This window comes from Oryctolagus cuniculus, chromosome 11, assembly GCF_964237555.1.
Source record: "Oryctolagus cuniculus chromosome 11, mOryCun1.1, whole genome shotgun sequence".
Classification (NCBI taxonomy): domain Eukaryota; kingdom Metazoa; phylum Chordata; class Mammalia; order Lagomorpha; family Leporidae; genus Oryctolagus; species Oryctolagus cuniculus.
This window is the reverse complement of record NC_091442.1, coordinates 121208746-121226526: the sequence shown is the minus strand read 5'-3', so window position 1 is coordinate 121226526 and position 17781 is coordinate 121208746. Positions and strand designations below refer to the sequence as shown.

Below are 17781 nucleotides of genomic sequence, written 5' to 3'. Positions count from 1 at the left end.
GGGTGGGAGGACAGGGGTGGTGATCGTGGCCCTTCTCTCCTGTGGAGCTACGGCTTTAGCTCACCTGTGACTCCATGGAAAGACTCGGCAGGACGAAGAGCTCCACATCCCACCTCAGACTAAAGGTGCCTGTGGGCTTCAGAGGGACCAGTGTGGCCTCCGAGCCCCCGAGGGCCACTCGCTCCTGAGCACACCACCCTTCTGACCCCCACTCTACGAGGCGGCAGGTGGAACTCTGAGGGTACAGTGACAGCAAAGTGCTCCAAGGGAACGGGAAGACAGACCAGCAGGTCTCCCTGGCAATGTGAACAGGAAAAGCACCAACCACCCAGTCCCGGGGCCCGTCCATCCTCACGCCAACCGTCCAACAACTGGCGCTGAGGCCGGGGGACTCTCCCCACGTGATGCACCCCTGCAGGTGCTAGCCAGGCTGACACGGCAGACAGTGTGCCTGCACCAGGCAGAGAAGGGCGGACACAGCCTCAGGAGCAGTACCATGGAGAGGAGACACAGACACAATCCCACTGTGAGGAGGCGACCATGAAGTCAGCCTCCTGAGCCACAGTGCACCCCTGGCAGGAATCACCGCAGTGCCCTAGGAGGGCTGGGCCCTGCACAGGACCCCCAGCAGCAACGTCACCCCTGAGCCACCAGCGACCCTGGGACATGGTGTCCCAAGGCCTGTGCTCACTTACGGCCTCTGCTGCTGCTCCATCTGGGAGAGAAACGCAGGGGGCATGGGGAGATGGGGACGGGAGGCTGCGGGCAGAGGCTGGGCTGCTCTTCCTGCCCGGGGGTGCTGCCGAGATCGCCCCAAGGGCTCGCAGGCATGAGTCCTGGTATAAATGAGAACAGGAGCTCTCTGCGCCCTCCACAGAGGAAGGAGAGGGCTGGGGTCCTGCCCGAGCCCTGAACAGACGCACCTCACCTGTCCCGTGCTCACTCCTACCTGCAGGACAGGACGTGTGGCTCTCGCTGACAGACTTCACCAGCCGCAGGTCACTAGCTGGGGCTGCGGGCGGCTCTGCCTCGGGAGCCGGTGCCTCCTGTGCCATGTGCTGTCCCTGCCGCTGGCTGTGGTCACGCAGGACACGGTGGGCCGTCTCCATGACCACCTCGGTGTTCAGGCTCTCGGCTGCCATGGCCAGCAGCTCGTCGTCGTCTTCCCCGGCATCCCAGGCGTCACTGGTGTTGCTCTCAAACTCCTGGAAGGTGCTGACCCTCTTGGCTTTGACCGGGGTGGTCGGCACCTTGGGCGTGGACTTCAGCAAGCTGCAAGGCAAAGGCGCCGTTACTGGCCGTGCTCAGGTTTCACAGCACTCCCTTCAAAACCAACCAGAAAAGAAAGCCCCAGCACAGTGGCTTCAGGCGCAGCTTGCGATGCCGGTATCCCACAGGCAAGGGCTCATTCAAGTGCTGGCTGCTCCGCTCCCCATCCAGCTCCCTGCTAAAGCACCTGAGAGAGCAGCAGAGGGCGGCCCAACTACTTGAAACCCTGCCACCCACGAGGAAGAACTGGATGGAGTTCCAGGCTCCTGGCTTCTATATGGCCCAGCCCTGGTCACTGTGGCCATCTGGGGAGTGAATCAGCAGATGGAAGATCTCTCTCTCTCCCCACTCATCCCCTGTCTCTCTCTGTCTCTCCCTCTGCCTTTCAAATAAATAAAATAAACCTTTTAAAAATTTAAGTAAAAAGGTGGCTTCATCTATCTGAGAGTGACATGAAAAAGCAAACACGGTTCATGGAGATAAGAAGCCAACAGGAGGCAAAGGTCACGAGGATGCAGACAGGAGGAGGAGAGCCACACTGAGTAGCCTCTGCCATCAGACAGGAGGAGGAGAGCCACACGGAGCAGCCTCTGCCATCGGACAGGAGGAGGAGAGCCACACGGAGCAGCCTCTGCCATCAGACAGGAGGAGGAGAGCCACACGGAGCAGCCTCTGCCATCAGACAGGAGGAGGAGAGCCACACAGAGCAGCCTCTGCTATCCGCAGGCACACGGGCCAGGACCTGCACACACCTGCTCCCGTTCCCCGGCTCTCAGCGGAGCTCCTGCTGAGGATGGGGCAGGAGGGGATGTGCAGAAAGCAGAGGCCTTCCCACGGACACGGAGACTCGCGACCTAGCGAGATCCCGCCTAGAGTGACAACACGCATGGGCTCCCCACCCCAACCACACCAAGTCCGACACCTCTACTCCCGCCCGCTCCGGTGGGTGAGCCAAGACCCGGGCAGAGTGTGCTGGAGAGAACCTGCTCGAGGGTGCCGGCTCCCTGCTCTCCTGAGGCCCTGCTGTGCCCAGCCCTCCAGCACCAGGCTGTGGCTTCCGCGACTGCCCTCCGCTCCACAGGATGACCTGAGCACGGCCAGCGAGGCCACAGGAAGCAACCGCATGACTTGCGTTAGCTGAACGCAAACCTGCTCTCCTCCAGGGCAGCGCAGGGAGCTCGAGGGGAGCGGGCAGGCGCTGGTGGCCTCGGCGCTCAGCACCCGAGGGCCAGGAACCACATGAGGACGAAGAGGGTGAAGTCCCACTTACGTGCCGTGCAGCAGCGGGTCAAACGGCGGGTGCTGCGCTCCGTACACGTGCCGGATGCTGTTCAGAAAGAGAAAACACGTGAGCATTTCTGCACTGTCCAAAGAGCTCCACAGGCTCAGGAAGGCCCAGCACCCAGCACCCACAGCGTGGAGGGGCAACTCCCCACCGCAGGCACGCGTCCTGTGGCCACTCGGGCTCCTGAGGGCCTAGTTAGGAGCGACCCACACGCCCACACACAAGCGGGCACGCAGGCCCTCCCTGAGAATGCGGCCGGCACAGGGAGCCACTACCCCACAGACCTCGCGCATCCCCTCAGGACGGCGGCAGCAGCAAGCCGCGGTCACCGCAGCCTGTGCCGTGGGCAGGACTAGAACCCACCTGGGAATTCTCACCTGCCAGGGGCACTAGAACTTAACCAGGAATTCTCACCTGGGACCATTTTGTCAGAAGATCGAAAGCCAAGTTAGACGATGAAGGTAAATATAATTTTTAAAAAGATCTCATGGCGGGCCGGCGCCGGCACACCGGGTTCTAGTCCCGGTTGGGGCGCCAGATTCTGTCCCAGTTGCCCCTCTTCCAGGCCAGCTCTCTGCTGTGGCCCGGGAGTGCAGTGGAGGATGGCCCAGGTGCTTGGGCCCTGCACCCCATGGGAGACCAGGAGAAGCTCCTGGCTCCTGCCATCGGATCAGCGTGGTGCGCCGGCCGCGGCGGCCATTGGAGGGTGAACCAACGGCAAAGGAAGACCTTTCTCTCTGTCTCTTTCTCACTGTCCACTCTGCCTGTCAAAAAAAAAAAAAAAATCTCATGGCTTTATTAGAAAATCGGATGGGAACGCAGGCAGGAACAAAAGACACAGGGCTGGCCACAGACACAGAGCAGGCCCAGGAGAAAGAGGCATTCGCCTTCCGAACAGAAAAGCCAGCTGCGATGAGCACCCCTGGACCGCAGCTCCCCCAGCGACCCTACCTGGGACACGGAAGTGGCTCAGGGCACCTCAGCCGCTTGGCAAGCGGGACAGAAGAAGCCACCATGGGGGCACAAAGGAGAAGAGCACGGCTGTGGCGGCTCCACTGAGCTGCCGCTCAAAGCCTGGACAAAAATCCCTGTTTGCTGGAGCCACTGTCCCCAGACGTCCCAACTGCTGTGGTCGACTCAGAAGGGGCCAGTAGGGCGATGGGGGGTGAGGACACACACAGACATGTCTTCACACAGCCTTAAGTGCGGGAGACCCCACCTTCTCAGGACACATCACGACTTCCCTGGATCACGACCTCATTCTTTACTTTGCTAAAATAATTTATTTTCTACGTATTGTTTGATACACAAAAAGAAAATACACACAGCAAACACAAACCTAACAGCACGAGATGAGGTGCACGTGGACTCTCCAATAATTTTCCTGAAAATCCTCGTAAACCTACTGCTACCCTGAAATTTTCAGAACTTTTCAGAAACCTTTCAGAGCCCCAGAGACCCCAACCCTGGCCTGTGCCATCTCCTCTCACGTCACAGGGCACACACAACGTGACCGACACAACAGCATTAACAGTGAGGCCTTCAACTTGTTTAAAACCGCTCACCATGACAGAAACCGCACTCAACAAACGCTGGCACACAACCTCTGCAGGCCACATCCACAGAATGGCAGGCCTGGGATACAAGCACACAGGAAAGAGGCTAATGGCAGTGGGTACCTCCCTGGCCTTCAAATCGACCTTTTAGGGCTTGCATTGTGGTATAGCTACGGCAGGCTAGGCCTCCGCCTGCAGTGCTGGCATCCCCTATGGGCGCCGATTCAAGTTCCAGCTGCTCCACTTCTGACCCAGCTCCCTGCTAAGGCACCTGGGAAAGCAGCAGAAGATGGCCCAAGTCCTTGGGCCCCTGCACCCATGTGGGAGACTCAGAAGAAGCTCCAGACTCCTGGATTCAGCCTGGCCCAGCCCTATTTCGGCCATCTGAGGGGTGAACCAGCAAATGGAAGATCTCTGTCTCTCCTTCTCTCTTTCTGTAACTCTTTCAAATAAATAAATAAATCTAATTTTTTTTTAAGCATTGACCTCTCAGACTCAGTCGTAAGGACCAGTGAGTCTCAGTCTGGTTACCTCGACCTGATGCTGCATGCAACACTTCACCCGCCCCTTCTAAAGCACTGAGCCCTACCGGCCCCACCGGGCGTAAGAGGATAGTAACCGTGCCTCGAAAACCAGCGTCTCTGAGGGTACCGACACTGGACTTCAGACCACAGGCAACGAAGCCCTCAAAAGAATTCAAGAATCGGCTTTCTTTCTACACCCAGTAATCTGACTTTATCCGTGCCATGCATAGGACTGAAGTCAGTAACAGAATAAGAGTGGATTTTGAGTATTCCTATGTTTTTCCTGCTTTTTCTAATGCATGAACTTGCTTTTCCCTTTAAGATTTTATTTATTTGAGAGGCAGATTTACAAAGAGAGAGAGAGAGAGAAAGGTCTTCCATCTGCTAGTTCACTCCCAAATGGTCACAACAGCCAGAGCTGAGCCAATCCAAAGCCAGGAGTCAGGAACTTTGTCCAGGTCACTCACACAGGTGCAGGGCCCCCAAACACTTGGGCCATCTTCCACTGCTTTCTCAGGCCACAGCAGAGAGCTGGATCAAAGAAGAGCAGCTGGGACTCGAACTGGTGCCCATATGGGATGCCGACACCACAGCCAGAAGTTTAGTCTATCACACCACAGCACTGGCCCCATAAACTTGAATTCTTAACTTTCTCTTAACCCATAAGAGACAAGAAGGGAGATATGTTCATAGAGGTGTGTCTATAAGAAGTCCAGTAAGCCTGTTACCAGTTAAAGGTGCATTTTTTTTAAGATTATGTATTTATTTGAAAGTCAGAATTACAAAGAGAGAGGAAAGGCGCAGAGAGAGAGAGAGAGAGAGAGAGAGAGACCTTCCATCTACTGGTTCACTCCCCAACTGGCCACAATGGCCGGAACTGTGTCGATCTAAAGCCAGGAGCCAGGAGCTTCTTCCGGGTCTCCCATGTGGGTGCAGGGACCCAAGGACTTGGGCCACCATCTTCTGCTTTGCCAGGCTATAGCAGAGAGCTGGATTGGAAGTGGAGCAGCTGGGACTTGAACTGGTGCCCATATGGGATGCTGGCACTGCAGGCGGCGGCTTTATCCGCTACACCACAGTGCTGGCCCCTAAAGGTACATTTTAAGTCACTCTTTTTTCCCTGGGCTGGTTTGCAACGTGATCATCAGAGTGTATTTTAAACTGGTGCACTTGCTCTCCCACGTTGGTGTACTCACTTGCAGCCTGACGAGCCAGAGGTAACGAGTCTCGGGTAAGGAAAGACTTTTTCTGCAGGGTTTAGTTCAAGTATACTTAAGACCTGATCATGCTGCCTTAGTGATTTTGGAAGATGACTCAACCAACCACACTTTGTGCTGACAACAAAACTGTAAAGTGTTTGTTGGTTACACTTTTAAGGGAATTTGTCTTCCATTTTATGAGGAACCCAAGGCAAGTCACCATACACATTCATAAGTCCACTGGGCTTGAAGTCAGCATTTATTTATTTATTTATTTATAAGATTATTTATTTATTTGAAAGGCTGAGTTACAGAGAGGAAGAGGCAGACAGACAGAGAGTCTTCCATCTGCTGGTTAAGTCCACAAATGGCTGCAATGGTCAGGGCTGGGCCACACCGAAGCCAGGAGCCAGAAGCTTTCTCCAGGTCCCCCACATGGGTGCAGAGGCCCAGGCACTCGGGCCCTCTGCTGCCCTCCCAAGCATACTAGCAGAGAGCTGGATTGGAAGTGGCGCCACCAGGACTTGAACAGCTGCCCCCATGGGATGCCGGTGCCACAGGCTGCAGCTTCACCCGCCACGCCAGAGTGGGCCCCTGGAGTCAGTATCTAAAGACAAAACATTGACAGGCTGCCAAATCCCCGGCCCCTGCGACAGACGCTGTCAGGAGCAACGCTCGCAGTGCAGGCTGCACGCCTTCTTGGTCCATGAGTGCCTCTTCCTGCTGCCACTGTCCAGGGAGGGCCTCACCTCCTCGCGCTGATCTGTGAGACACCTGTAAACACGGAGTCCTAGCCTTCAGGCAGGGTAGCGGGCAACATGGCGGTCCCACCAAAGCCGTCCCCGTCCTTCCCGACGCGCAGACTCGCTGAGTGTGTCAGCTCACGCGGCACAGGGGCTCTGCACACGGACCCTGACGGGGAAAGCACCCGGGACCTCTCCAGGGGTCACAGAGACTGCACTTCTGACTGGACAACTGGGAAAGGAGCCGTGTCAGGGGACGAAGCCGTCTCCAGAGCCCGAGGGGGAACAGAAATGCCCTCCCCAGGAGTCCCCCTGAGGAAGCAGCCCCCGGGGCCCGCCCCGCACCCTGTCCTCCAGAACCAGCAGACAGTGTCTGTGTTACTGTGTACATTTGTGGCAGTTTGTCAGGGCAGCCACAGAAAACTGACAGGGATGGCGTGTCTGCTTTCCTGCCACAGGAGAGAAGTCAATCTCTTCTCCTCCACCTGTGGTCCACGCTGGGGCCCATCCTGGGCAAGGCTCACCCCAGAAATACTGGGGTTACGTGCTGGCTTCACACTTCTGTGTTGTTGTTTTTCCCTTTTGGTACATCCTCAATCCACCTAAAATTTATTATTGCTGTTTATTGCTTGGCAAACGTTTCTAAAGAAAATAATAAACTATTCCAATGCCATTTATTCAATTGCTTCTTTTCCCACTGGCCTGAGGACACCATGTTCAACACACATTAAAACAGCACACTGGGTCCTTCTCGGTTTTCTATTCAGCTGCTACTCAGTCCACCATTCCCATGTCCACGGCACAAGATTTTAATTATATCGAACATTTGCTTTTATGGCCTAAAATTTCTCAGCAAAATTTAGCAAACATTTGTGGGCCACTGACTCTACGATGAGCTGGGGAGGCAGAAAACCAACCACAGCGTGTAGCACAGAGGACCTCACAGCTCACTCAGGCCCGTGCGTGCCCTCACAGCTCACTCACACCGTGCCTGACCTCACAGCTCACACCGTGCGTGCCTGACCTCACAGCTCACACCGTGCGTGCCCTCACAGCTCATTCACACCGTGCCTGACCTCACAGCTCACACCGTGCGTGCCCTCACAGCTCACTCACACCGTGCCTGACCTCACAGCTCACTCACGCCCGTGCGTGCCCTCACAGCTCACTCACACCGTGCGTGCCCTCACAGCTCACACCGTGCGTGCCCTCACAGCTCACTCACACCGTGCCTGACCTCACAGCTCACTCACGCCTGTGCGTGCCCTCACAGCTCACTCACACCGTGCCTGACCTCACAGCTCACTCACGCCCGTGTGTGACCTCACAGCTCACTCAGGCCCGTGCGTGACCTCACAGCTGACTCAGGCCCGTGGGTCACCTCACAGCTCACTCACGCCCGTGGGTGACCTCACAGCTCACTCAGGCCCATGCCTGACCTCACAGCTCACTCACACCGTGCCTGACCTCATAGCTCACTCACACCGTGCCTGACCTCACAGCTCACTCACACCGTGCCTGACCTCACAGCTCACTCAGGCCCGTGGGTCACCTCACAGCTCACTCAGGCCCGTGGGTGACCTCACAGCTCACTCAGGCCCGTGGGTCACCTCACAGCTCACTCAGGCCCGTGGGTGACCTCACAGCTCACTCATGCCCGTGGGTGACCTCATAGCTCATTCACACCATGCCTGACCTCACAGCTCACTCAGGCCTGGGCGGGGTGAACTGGCAGCACAGCGCGTGATAGGCCAGTCTCGGAAGGAAGGTTCCTTGAGGAAAAACTGCTGACACTCAGACAGGAGCCAAGCAGGGCAGGCAGAAGGCTCCAGGCAGAGATAGGCCCACAAAGGGGCAGCTGGGAAGAAGGAAGTGGCAGCTCAGGCCATCCATGCAGTGAGGAGAAGTGCGTGCCCTCGAGGGTCCCACCCCGCCAGGAGAGGAGGGAGATGCAGAAGAGAGACGGGAACCCTGCAAGGCTAAGCTGTGACTTCTCCCTCCCAGGAGAAGCTAGCAGGGAATGACGTGATCTCGGACGAAACTGCTAAGCAGAGACCTGAAACACCACGGGCGTCTCTGCGGACACGGGAGTTAGCAACAGGCCCTCACACGGGAAGGACACCTGCAGGCCAAGCTCTGGCCCGTCCACTCGGCCAGCATTGCCCGGGGCACCAGGGGCAAACCACAGCACTGCCCTGACCACTGGGAGGAGACAGTGGGCGCTGGGGCTGGGTACCATCACCACAGGAGTGGAACCCACGAAAGCGAGGCCCATCACTGTGACTACCACCGGGTGCCCACAGCTCAGCAGCAACCACCCACGACAGCCCCCATGGGGCCCAGTGCCCTATTCTTCAGTGTGAGCTACCGCAGAGAGTCAACGCAGGGAACAGCAAGAGAGGACAACAGACACGCAGCACTGCTCTAGAGGACAGCAGGCGGCCAGAGTCTCATCTCCACAACCCCGAGAGGCAGACAGGATCTTTCCCATCTGAAGATGGAAAAACAGAGACAGAAAACTCAACCGGCCCATCCAGGTCACAGGCACCCAGCAGCCTGCAAAACCAGACTCCCACGGGAGCAAGGGATGACCACACAGCACCACCCAGACGCTGGGTTCCAGCAAACCCTAGCGCATGTCATTCACAGAGGTCACCGCTGCGCCTCTGGAGTGAGGGAAGTGCTGGTCCCTTCGCTCCAGGCACAGGTCTCAGTAACACACAGTGTGAACCTGCACAGGGCAGACCTCCGTCACCATGACGATTTCTCTCTTTCTGCAAGTTCACTCCTCTGGATTTTGTTTGTCTGTTTCAATGCAGGAGCTCCACAGCTGCTCTGTGGGGTTTCATTATGTGTGTGAAAGGGGGTACTCTGAACAGGAAGCCAGCTGGCCACAAGGTTCACACGGATGGCAGAAGGACTTTCTGGAGAAGTGGGAGGAAGCAGGAGCCCTTCCCACTCGCCTGATCCTGACCACCATCAGAGAGAGAAGAGGCAACTGCTCAGAGCCACAGCAACCGGGGGACACAACAGCCAAACAGCCACAGGGCCAGGTAGCCACAGGGCTGCAGCAACGCTCCAGGAGAGGTCAAAAAACCCACTAGCCTGGTTACTGATGTAGAATCTGAGGCCCCAGAAAATCCACAAGACTAAAAGATGACTCTCTGAAAAGATGACAAGCCAACAGCCAGAATGACTAAAAGAAAAAGACACAAATGACTGAAGTCGGAAACGAGGGAAAGGACATTATACAGACTTAACAAAAATGAAACAAATTACACGAGACTATCACAAACAAATGTCACAAACAATATCAATAAGCAAGATAACCTGGGGAAAGGGACAAATTCCTAGAAAGACACAAACAACAAAAACTTACTCAAACAGAATGCGAAAATCTGCACAGACACTTGCCACGCAAAGTCAAAATGCTGCTCACAAAGGAAGCCCGCTGACGTCACAGGTGCATGCTACCGAACATGGGAATCAGCACCAATCTTCCTAAACCTCTCAAGGATCTGGAAAAGGAGGGAACGCCTCCCAGCTCAGGCCAGAAGGCCAGGATTCCAACACCAAAACACACAAAAGCATCACAAGGAAAGAAAACTGCAGGCCAGTAACAACCCCAACTGAGCACATAAAAACCCAACGAAACACCTCAAGTCAAACCCAGCTACACATGAAAAGGAGCACAGCCTGGCTTAACCAAAACTCCTTCAATGTAAGACAAAGGGCTAAATCCACCAGAGCATTTCAATACACGCAGAAAAAGCATCTGACAAAATTCAACACCTCTTTATGAAATTCTCAGTAAACCAGGAATATCTAAATAATATACACCAGGGGTCAGCGCTGTGGCCCAGTGGGCTAAGCCCCCGCCTGCAGCACCAGTATCCCTATGGGCACCTGTTCATGTCCCGGCTGCTCCTCTTCCGATCTAGCCCTCTGCTGTGGCCTGGACAAGCAGCAGAACATGGCCCAAGTACTTGGGCACCTTTACCCGCATGGGAGACCCAAAAGAAGCTCCTGGCTCCTGGCTTCCGATCGGCTCTGCTCCAGCCATTGTGGCCATTTGGGAGTGAACCAGCGGATGGAAGACTTCTCTCTCTCTGTCTCTCCCTCTGTCTGTAACTCTGCTTCTCAAATAAATAAATCTTTAAATAATATACACTAAAAAGACTCATACTAATCTCTTAATGGTGAAAGATTAAATTTTCCCCCCTAAACTCAGAAAAAAAAGACAAGGATATCCACTCTCACCACTTTCACTCAACAATGTACTAGAGGTTCCAGCCAGCAAAATTAGGCAAGGATGAGAAATGAAAGGCGTCCAGATCTCAGAGGAGGAAGTAAAACTGCCTCACAAGATAACGGGATCTGGTAAGAGAAAATCCTCTGCAAGCTTCTAAAAACCATCAGAATGAGAAAAGCAAGCTCAGCACGCCTGCAGGAGGCACAATCAACATACAAAAGCAATCCTGTTTCTGCACACATGCAATAAACCATCCAAAACTGAAGTTAAAAAAAACTATTCTACTTGTAATAGCAACCCAAAAAGGAGTATCTAAGAACAGATTTCACAAAGTGTAAAATGCGTGCCTTGAAAACTACAAAACACTGAGGGTGGCAGTTTGGTGTAGCAGTCAGGTCGCCACTTGGGACAGCACAGCCAGGTCAGAGTGTAGGCTCTGAGCCCTGGCTCCCTTCCTTGGTCCAGCTTCCTACCAACACACACCCTGGGAGGCCACAGAGGATGGCTCAAGCAGCAGGGTCCCCGCCACCCACGTAGAGATGTGAACTGAGTTCCCAACTCTGGGCTTCAACCAGGCCCAGTCCTGTATGTTGCAAGCATTTGGGGAGTGAACCAGTGGATCAGACATTTCTCTCTGGCACTGTTTCTCCCTCTCTCAGTCTCTCAAATAAATAAACTGTTTAAGATTGGGGGGGGGGGGGGACTATTGAAATAAATTAAAGACCTAAACAAATGGAGAAACCCATGCTCGTATATCAAGACTGAACACCATTAAGATGTCCAAGCTTCTCAAATTCAACACAAATTCAATGCAATCCCATCAAATTCCCAGCTGGCTCCTTACAGAAACTGATAATCTGATCCAGAAACTGATATGGAAATTCAAGGGACCAGAATAGACTACCTTGAAAAAGAACAAAGACAGGGCTCACAATTCCAGATCTCAAAACAAATGAAAGGCCCCAGTAACCGAGAGAGCACAGTCCTGGCATAAGAAATAGAACTGAGTGCGCAGAGGTAAATCCTCACGCTTACAGGACGCCGGGCTTTTCCTCGACGAGGACAGGACTGCCTGTCTAGCCAGCGCCGGGATGACCAGCCGCCCACAGGCAGCAGAGCGAAGCTGCAGCCTCACTCCTCACCTACGCAAGAAGAACTCAAAACCAAACGTCTTAGAAAGCAAAACCTACAGGGCCGGCGCCGCGGCTCACTAGACTAATCCTCCGCCTTGCGGCGCCAGCACCCCAGGTTCTAGTCCCGGTTGGGGCGCCGGTTCTGTCCTGGTGCCCCTCTTCCAGGCCAGCTCTCTGCTGTGGCCAGGGAGTGCAGTGGAGGATGGCCCAGGTGCTTGGGCCCTGCACCCCATGGGAGACCAGGAGAAGCACCTGGCTCCTGCCATCGGATCAGCGCGGTGCGCCGGCCGCGGCGGCCACTGGAGGGTGAACCAACGGCAAAAGGAAGACCTTTCTCTCTGTCTCTCTCTCTCACTGTCCACTCTGCCTGTCAAAAATAAATAAAAAAAATAAAAATTATTAAAAAAAAAAAAAGAAAGCAAAACCTACAAATCTTTTTTTAAAAAAAGATTTATTTATTTGAAAGTCAGAGTTACATAGAGAGAAGAGAGAGAGAGAGAGAGAAGAGAGAGAGAGAGAGAGAGAGAGAGAGAGAGAGAGGTCTTCCATCCAATGGTTCACGCTCCAACTGGCTGCTTGACCGCAACAGCCGAAGCTGCGCAGATCCGCAGCCAGGAGCCAGGAGCTTCTTCCTGGTCTCCCACGAGGGTGCAGGGGCCCAAGGTCTCAGGCCATCTTCTACTGCTTTCCCAGGTCATAGCAAAGAGCTGGATCAGAAGTGCAGCAGCCAGATCTCAAACCAGCGGCCATATGCTTCAGGTCAGGGCTTTAACCCACTGTGCAACAGCGCCGGCCCCTCCTACAAAACTCTTAGCAGAAAGCACAGCAATAAATCTTCGTGACCTTTGTTAAGCAAATGGTTCTCTGACATCACAAGCAACAATGAGTGATAAATCTGATATCATCAAAATTAAACATTTTTGTGCTTCAAAGGGCACCATTACAAAGTAGAAGAGTAATTCACAGAATAAGATAAATTCTTTGCAAGTCATGTATCTTATAAATAACTTGTATCTATAACAACCAACCAACCCTTAAAACTCAATAGAGGGGCAGCACTGTGGTGTAGTGGGCTAAGCCTCTGCCTGCATCGCCAGAATCCCATGTGGGCGCCGGTTCAAGTCCCTGCTGCTCCACTTCCAACTCTCTGCTCTAGCCTGGGAAAGCAGCAGAAAATGACCCAAGACGGTGGGCCCCTGCACCAGCGTGGGAGACCAGGAAGAAGCTCCTGGCTCTTGGCTTCGGGAGAGCTCAGGTCCATTCTTCGAGGCCGTTTGGGCCTCTACCCACCTTTCAAGTAAAATAAACAAATCTTAAAAAAAAAAAAAAACCTCAGTAAAAAGACCAACTGAAAAAGGAACAGAGGATCTGAACAGACATTTCTCCAAAGACAACACAAGAGCGGCCAGGAAGCACATAGACAGATGCTCGGTGCCATCAGGGAGTCACGGCCACAGTGACACCACTTCCTCCACTGGAGAGGGCAAAATTAAAACACCAAACACAAGCCTTGGCGAGAATGCAGAGCAGCTAGACATCTCCCACCCTGCTGCCAGGAACGAACACTGGTGCAGCCACTTTGGACGGGCATGGGGGCTGGCACTGTGGCACAGCGGGTTAAGGCACCGCCAGCACCCCATGCTAGTGCCAATTTGAGACCCAGCTGCTCCACTTCCAATCCAGCTTCCTGCTAACACGCCTGGGAAAGCAGCAGAAGATGGCCAAAGTAGGTGGGCTCCTGCCATCCACATGGGAGACCCGGATGGAGTTCCAACCTCCTGATGGCAGCCTGGCCCAACCCTGGCTGCTGTGGCCATTGAGGAGTGAACCAGCAGATGGAACTCTCTCTTTCTCTAGCTCTGCCTCTCAAATAAATAAATAAATCTTTAAAATTTAAAAAACAAAGTCTGGTCGTTCCTCAGACTCCATGTAACTCAGTAATTTCAGCTCTAGAATAAGCCCGAGAGAAATAAAGACATCCACACAAAAGCTGTCCACGGCAGCGTATTCACAGCAACCAAAGGAGGACGGCACTCAAAGGTCTCTTGCTGGGTAACCGCATACACGGAGTGCAATACAGTCCCACAACAGTCTACTGTTCGGCTATAAAAATGAAGTGCTGGGGGCCGGCGCCGTGGCACACTAGGTTAATCCTCCGCCTGCGGTGCCGGCATCCCACATGGGCGCCGGGTTCTAGTCCCGGTTGCTCCTCTTCCAGTCCAGCTCTCTGCTGTGGCCTGGGAAGGCAGTGGAGGATGGCACAAGTGCTTGGGCCCTGCACCGGCTTGGGAGACCGGGAAAAGGCACCTGGCTCCTGGCTTCAGATCATCGTAGCTCCAGCCATTGCGGCCATTTTGGGGGTGAACCACTGGATGGAAGACCTTTCTCTCTGTCTCTGTCTCTCACTGTCTGTAACTCTACCTGTCAAATAAATTAAAAAAAAAAAAATTAAGTGCTGATACATACTGTAACATGGATAACACCTTGAAGACATGCTAAGTGCACTAAGTCAGTCACACACACACACAAAAAAAACACATTCTCATTTATATGAAATGTCCGGAACAGGCAGTAATTCTAGGCTGACAGAAAGTAGACAGCGGCTGCTTAAGAATGGGAGGGGGCGGGGAAGGAGAGAGGCTGGGAATGATAAAGCGTAGAGGGGTTGGTGGTTTTTTTTCCTTAAACACTTTACATGTGTGGTGCTGTTGCATGTGAAATTGCACAGGTGAATTATGTTCTATGTGAACCTCAAAAAAGATGAAATCGCTTTCAAAGGCAATCCAGCTGCCACCTGCTCTCTCGGGTGCTCTCTCTCGCAACCCAGCCACCACTCCGTGAGGAAGCTCAAGGCAGCCACAAGCAACACCACCACAGGTGCCCCAGCAGCCAGCCTGCGTCAGCGGACAGCCAGACGTGGAGACTCAAGCTCTTCTGACTTCAGTAGTCTTCGAGTCTTCCAGGGACACCCCAGATCCTGCAGCAGAGCCGAGTGTCCCCACTGTGCCACACCTGAATCTCTGCCCACACAAACCCATGAGCAGATCAAATGCTTGCTGTATCAGGGAAGGGAACAAGAGAGGGAGGAGGATGAGCGAGGAGGGAGAAGGGGGGAATGGGGGGGAAGACAGAACTTTACAGCCTGATTAGTTCAAGCACAGCCTCATGTCAAGTTCTCTTCCTGAAATTTCATGGAACCCAACTGATATCGGGAGACGCTTCCTGGTTTAACAATCCAAAGGTCCAGGTTCAAGTTCCAGCTCCAAACACTTACTGGTCTCGTAAAGTTTTAACCAAGTAATTGCTCTGAGCTTTCGCTTCACACCCAGAACTGGGACGAGGGATGAGAATGCCATGAGGTGAGTGCTAGCAGTCTGAACCCTGCAACGTGCCCACAATCAGCATCCAACAACACTACCACAGTCCACACGGGAACACGTGATCTTCCTACGACAAACCACAGTCCTCACAGGAACACGTGCTCTTTCTACCACACTACCACGGTCCTCACAGGAACACGTGATCTTCCTACCACACTACCACAGTCCTCGCAGGAACACGTGATCTTCCTACCGCTCTACCACAGTCCTCACAGGAACACGTGATCTTCCTACCACACCACCACAGTCCTCACAGGAACACGTGATCTTCCTACCACACCACCACAGTCCTCACAGGAACACGTGATCTTCCTACCGAACTACCACAGTCCTCACAGGAACACGTGATCTTCCTACCACACCACCACAGTCCTCACAGGAACACGTGATCTTCCTACCACACCACCACTGTCCTCACAGGAACACGTGATCTTCCTACCACACCACCACAGTCCTCACAGGAACACGTGATCTTCCTACCACACCACCACAGTCCTCACAGGAACACGTGATCTTCCTACCACACCACCACAGTCCTCACAGGAACACGTGATCTTCCTACCACACTACCACAGTCCTCACAGGAACACGTGATCTTCCTACAACAAACCTCAGTCCTCACAGGAACACGTGATCTTCCTACCACACCACCACAGTCCTCGCAGGAACACGTGATCTTCCTACCGCACTACCACAGTCCTCGCAGGAACACGTGATCTTCCTACCACACTACCACAGTCCTCACAGGAACACGTGATCTTCCTACCACACCACCACAGTCCTCACAGGAACACGTGATCTTCCTACCGCACTACCACAGTCCTCACAGGAACACATGATCTTCCTCCCGCACTACCACGGTCCTCACAGAAACACGTGATCTTCCTACCACACCACCACAGTCCTCACAGGAACACGTGATCTTCCTACCACACCACCACAGTCCTCACAGGAACACGTGATCTTCCTACCGAACTACCACAGTCCTCACAGGAACACGTGATCTTCCTACCACACCACCACAGTCCTCACAGGAACACGTGATCTTCCTACCACACCACCACTGTCCTCACAGGAACACGTGATCTTCCTACCACACCACCACAGTCCTCACAGGAACACGTGATCTTCCTACCACACCACCACAGTCCTCACAGGAACACGTGATCTTCCTACCACACCACCACAGTCCTCACAGGAACACGTGATCTTCCTACCACACTACCACAGTCCTCACAGGAACACGTGATCTTCCTACAACAAACCTCAGTCCTCACAGGAACACGTGATCTTCCTACCACACCACCACAGTCCTCGCAGGAACACGTGATCTTCCTACCGCACTACCACAGTCCTCGCAGGAACACGTGATCTTCCTACCACACTACCACAGTCCTCACAGGAACACGTGATCTTCCTACCACACCACCACAGTCCTCACAGGAACACGTGATCTTCCTACCGCACTACCACAGTCCTCACAGGAACACATGATCTTCCTCCCGCACTACCACGGTCCTCACAGAAACACGTGATCTTCCTACCACACCACCACAGTCCTCACAGGAACACGTGATCTTCCTACCACACCACCACAGTCCTCACAGGAACACGTGATCTTCCTACAACAAACCTCAGTCCTCACAGGAACACGTGATCTTCCTACCGCACCACCACAGTCCTCGCAGGAACACGTGATCTTCCTACCACACCACCACAGTCCTCACAGGAACACGTGATCTTCCTACCGCACTACCACAGTCCTCGCAGGAACACGTGATCTTCCTACCACACCACCACAGTCCTCGCAGGAACACGTGATCTTCCTACCACACTACCACAGTCCTCACAGGAACACATGATCTTCCTCCCGCACTACCACGGTCCTCACAGAAACACGTGATCTTCCTACCACACTACCACAGTCCTCACAGGAACATGTGATCTTCCTACCACACTACCACAGTCCTCACAGGAACACGTGATCTTCCTACCACACCACCACAGTCCTCACAGGAACACGTGCATGCTTCCTACCACACTACCACAGTCCTCACAGGAACACATGATCTTGCTACGACAAACCACAGTCCTCACAGGAACACGTGATCTTCCTACCACACTACCACAGTCCTCGCAGGAACACGTGATCTTCCTACCGCACTACCACAGTCCTCACAGGAACACGTGATCTTCCTCCCGCACTACCACGGTCCTCGCAGGAACACGTGATCTTCCTACCGCACTACCACAGTCCTCACAGGAACACGTGATCTTCCTACCACACTACCACAATCCTCACAGGAACCCGTGTATTCTTCCAATCAGGCCCCAGTCTAGTCACAGGACTCAAGTCTGGTGGGCAGGGTGGGTGCTGTGGCGCAGAGGGTCAAGCCACACTTGATACACACATCCCCCATTGGAGTGCCAGTTCAAGTCC

The 17781-nt window shown here is 53.9% G+C and overlaps 1 protein-coding gene across 3 annotated transcripts in view; it reads right to left on the bottom strand.

Moving 5' to 3' along the window:
* Positions 1–17781, bottom strand: part of TBC1D22A (TBC1 domain family member 22A) — a 361580-nt gene that overhangs the window by 326191 nt on the left and 17608 nt on the right. For all 3 annotated transcript variants that reach the window (XM_051839990.2, XM_051839991.2, XM_051839989.2), the window contains exons 2-3: positions 2540–2596; positions 950–1272 (exon numbers count right to left, since the gene is read on the bottom strand). In XM_051839990.2, the coding sequence (XP_051695950.1) occupies positions 950–1272; positions 2540–2596 (380 nt within the window). The remainder of the gene's footprint in view (positions 1–949; positions 1273–2539; positions 2597–17781) is intronic.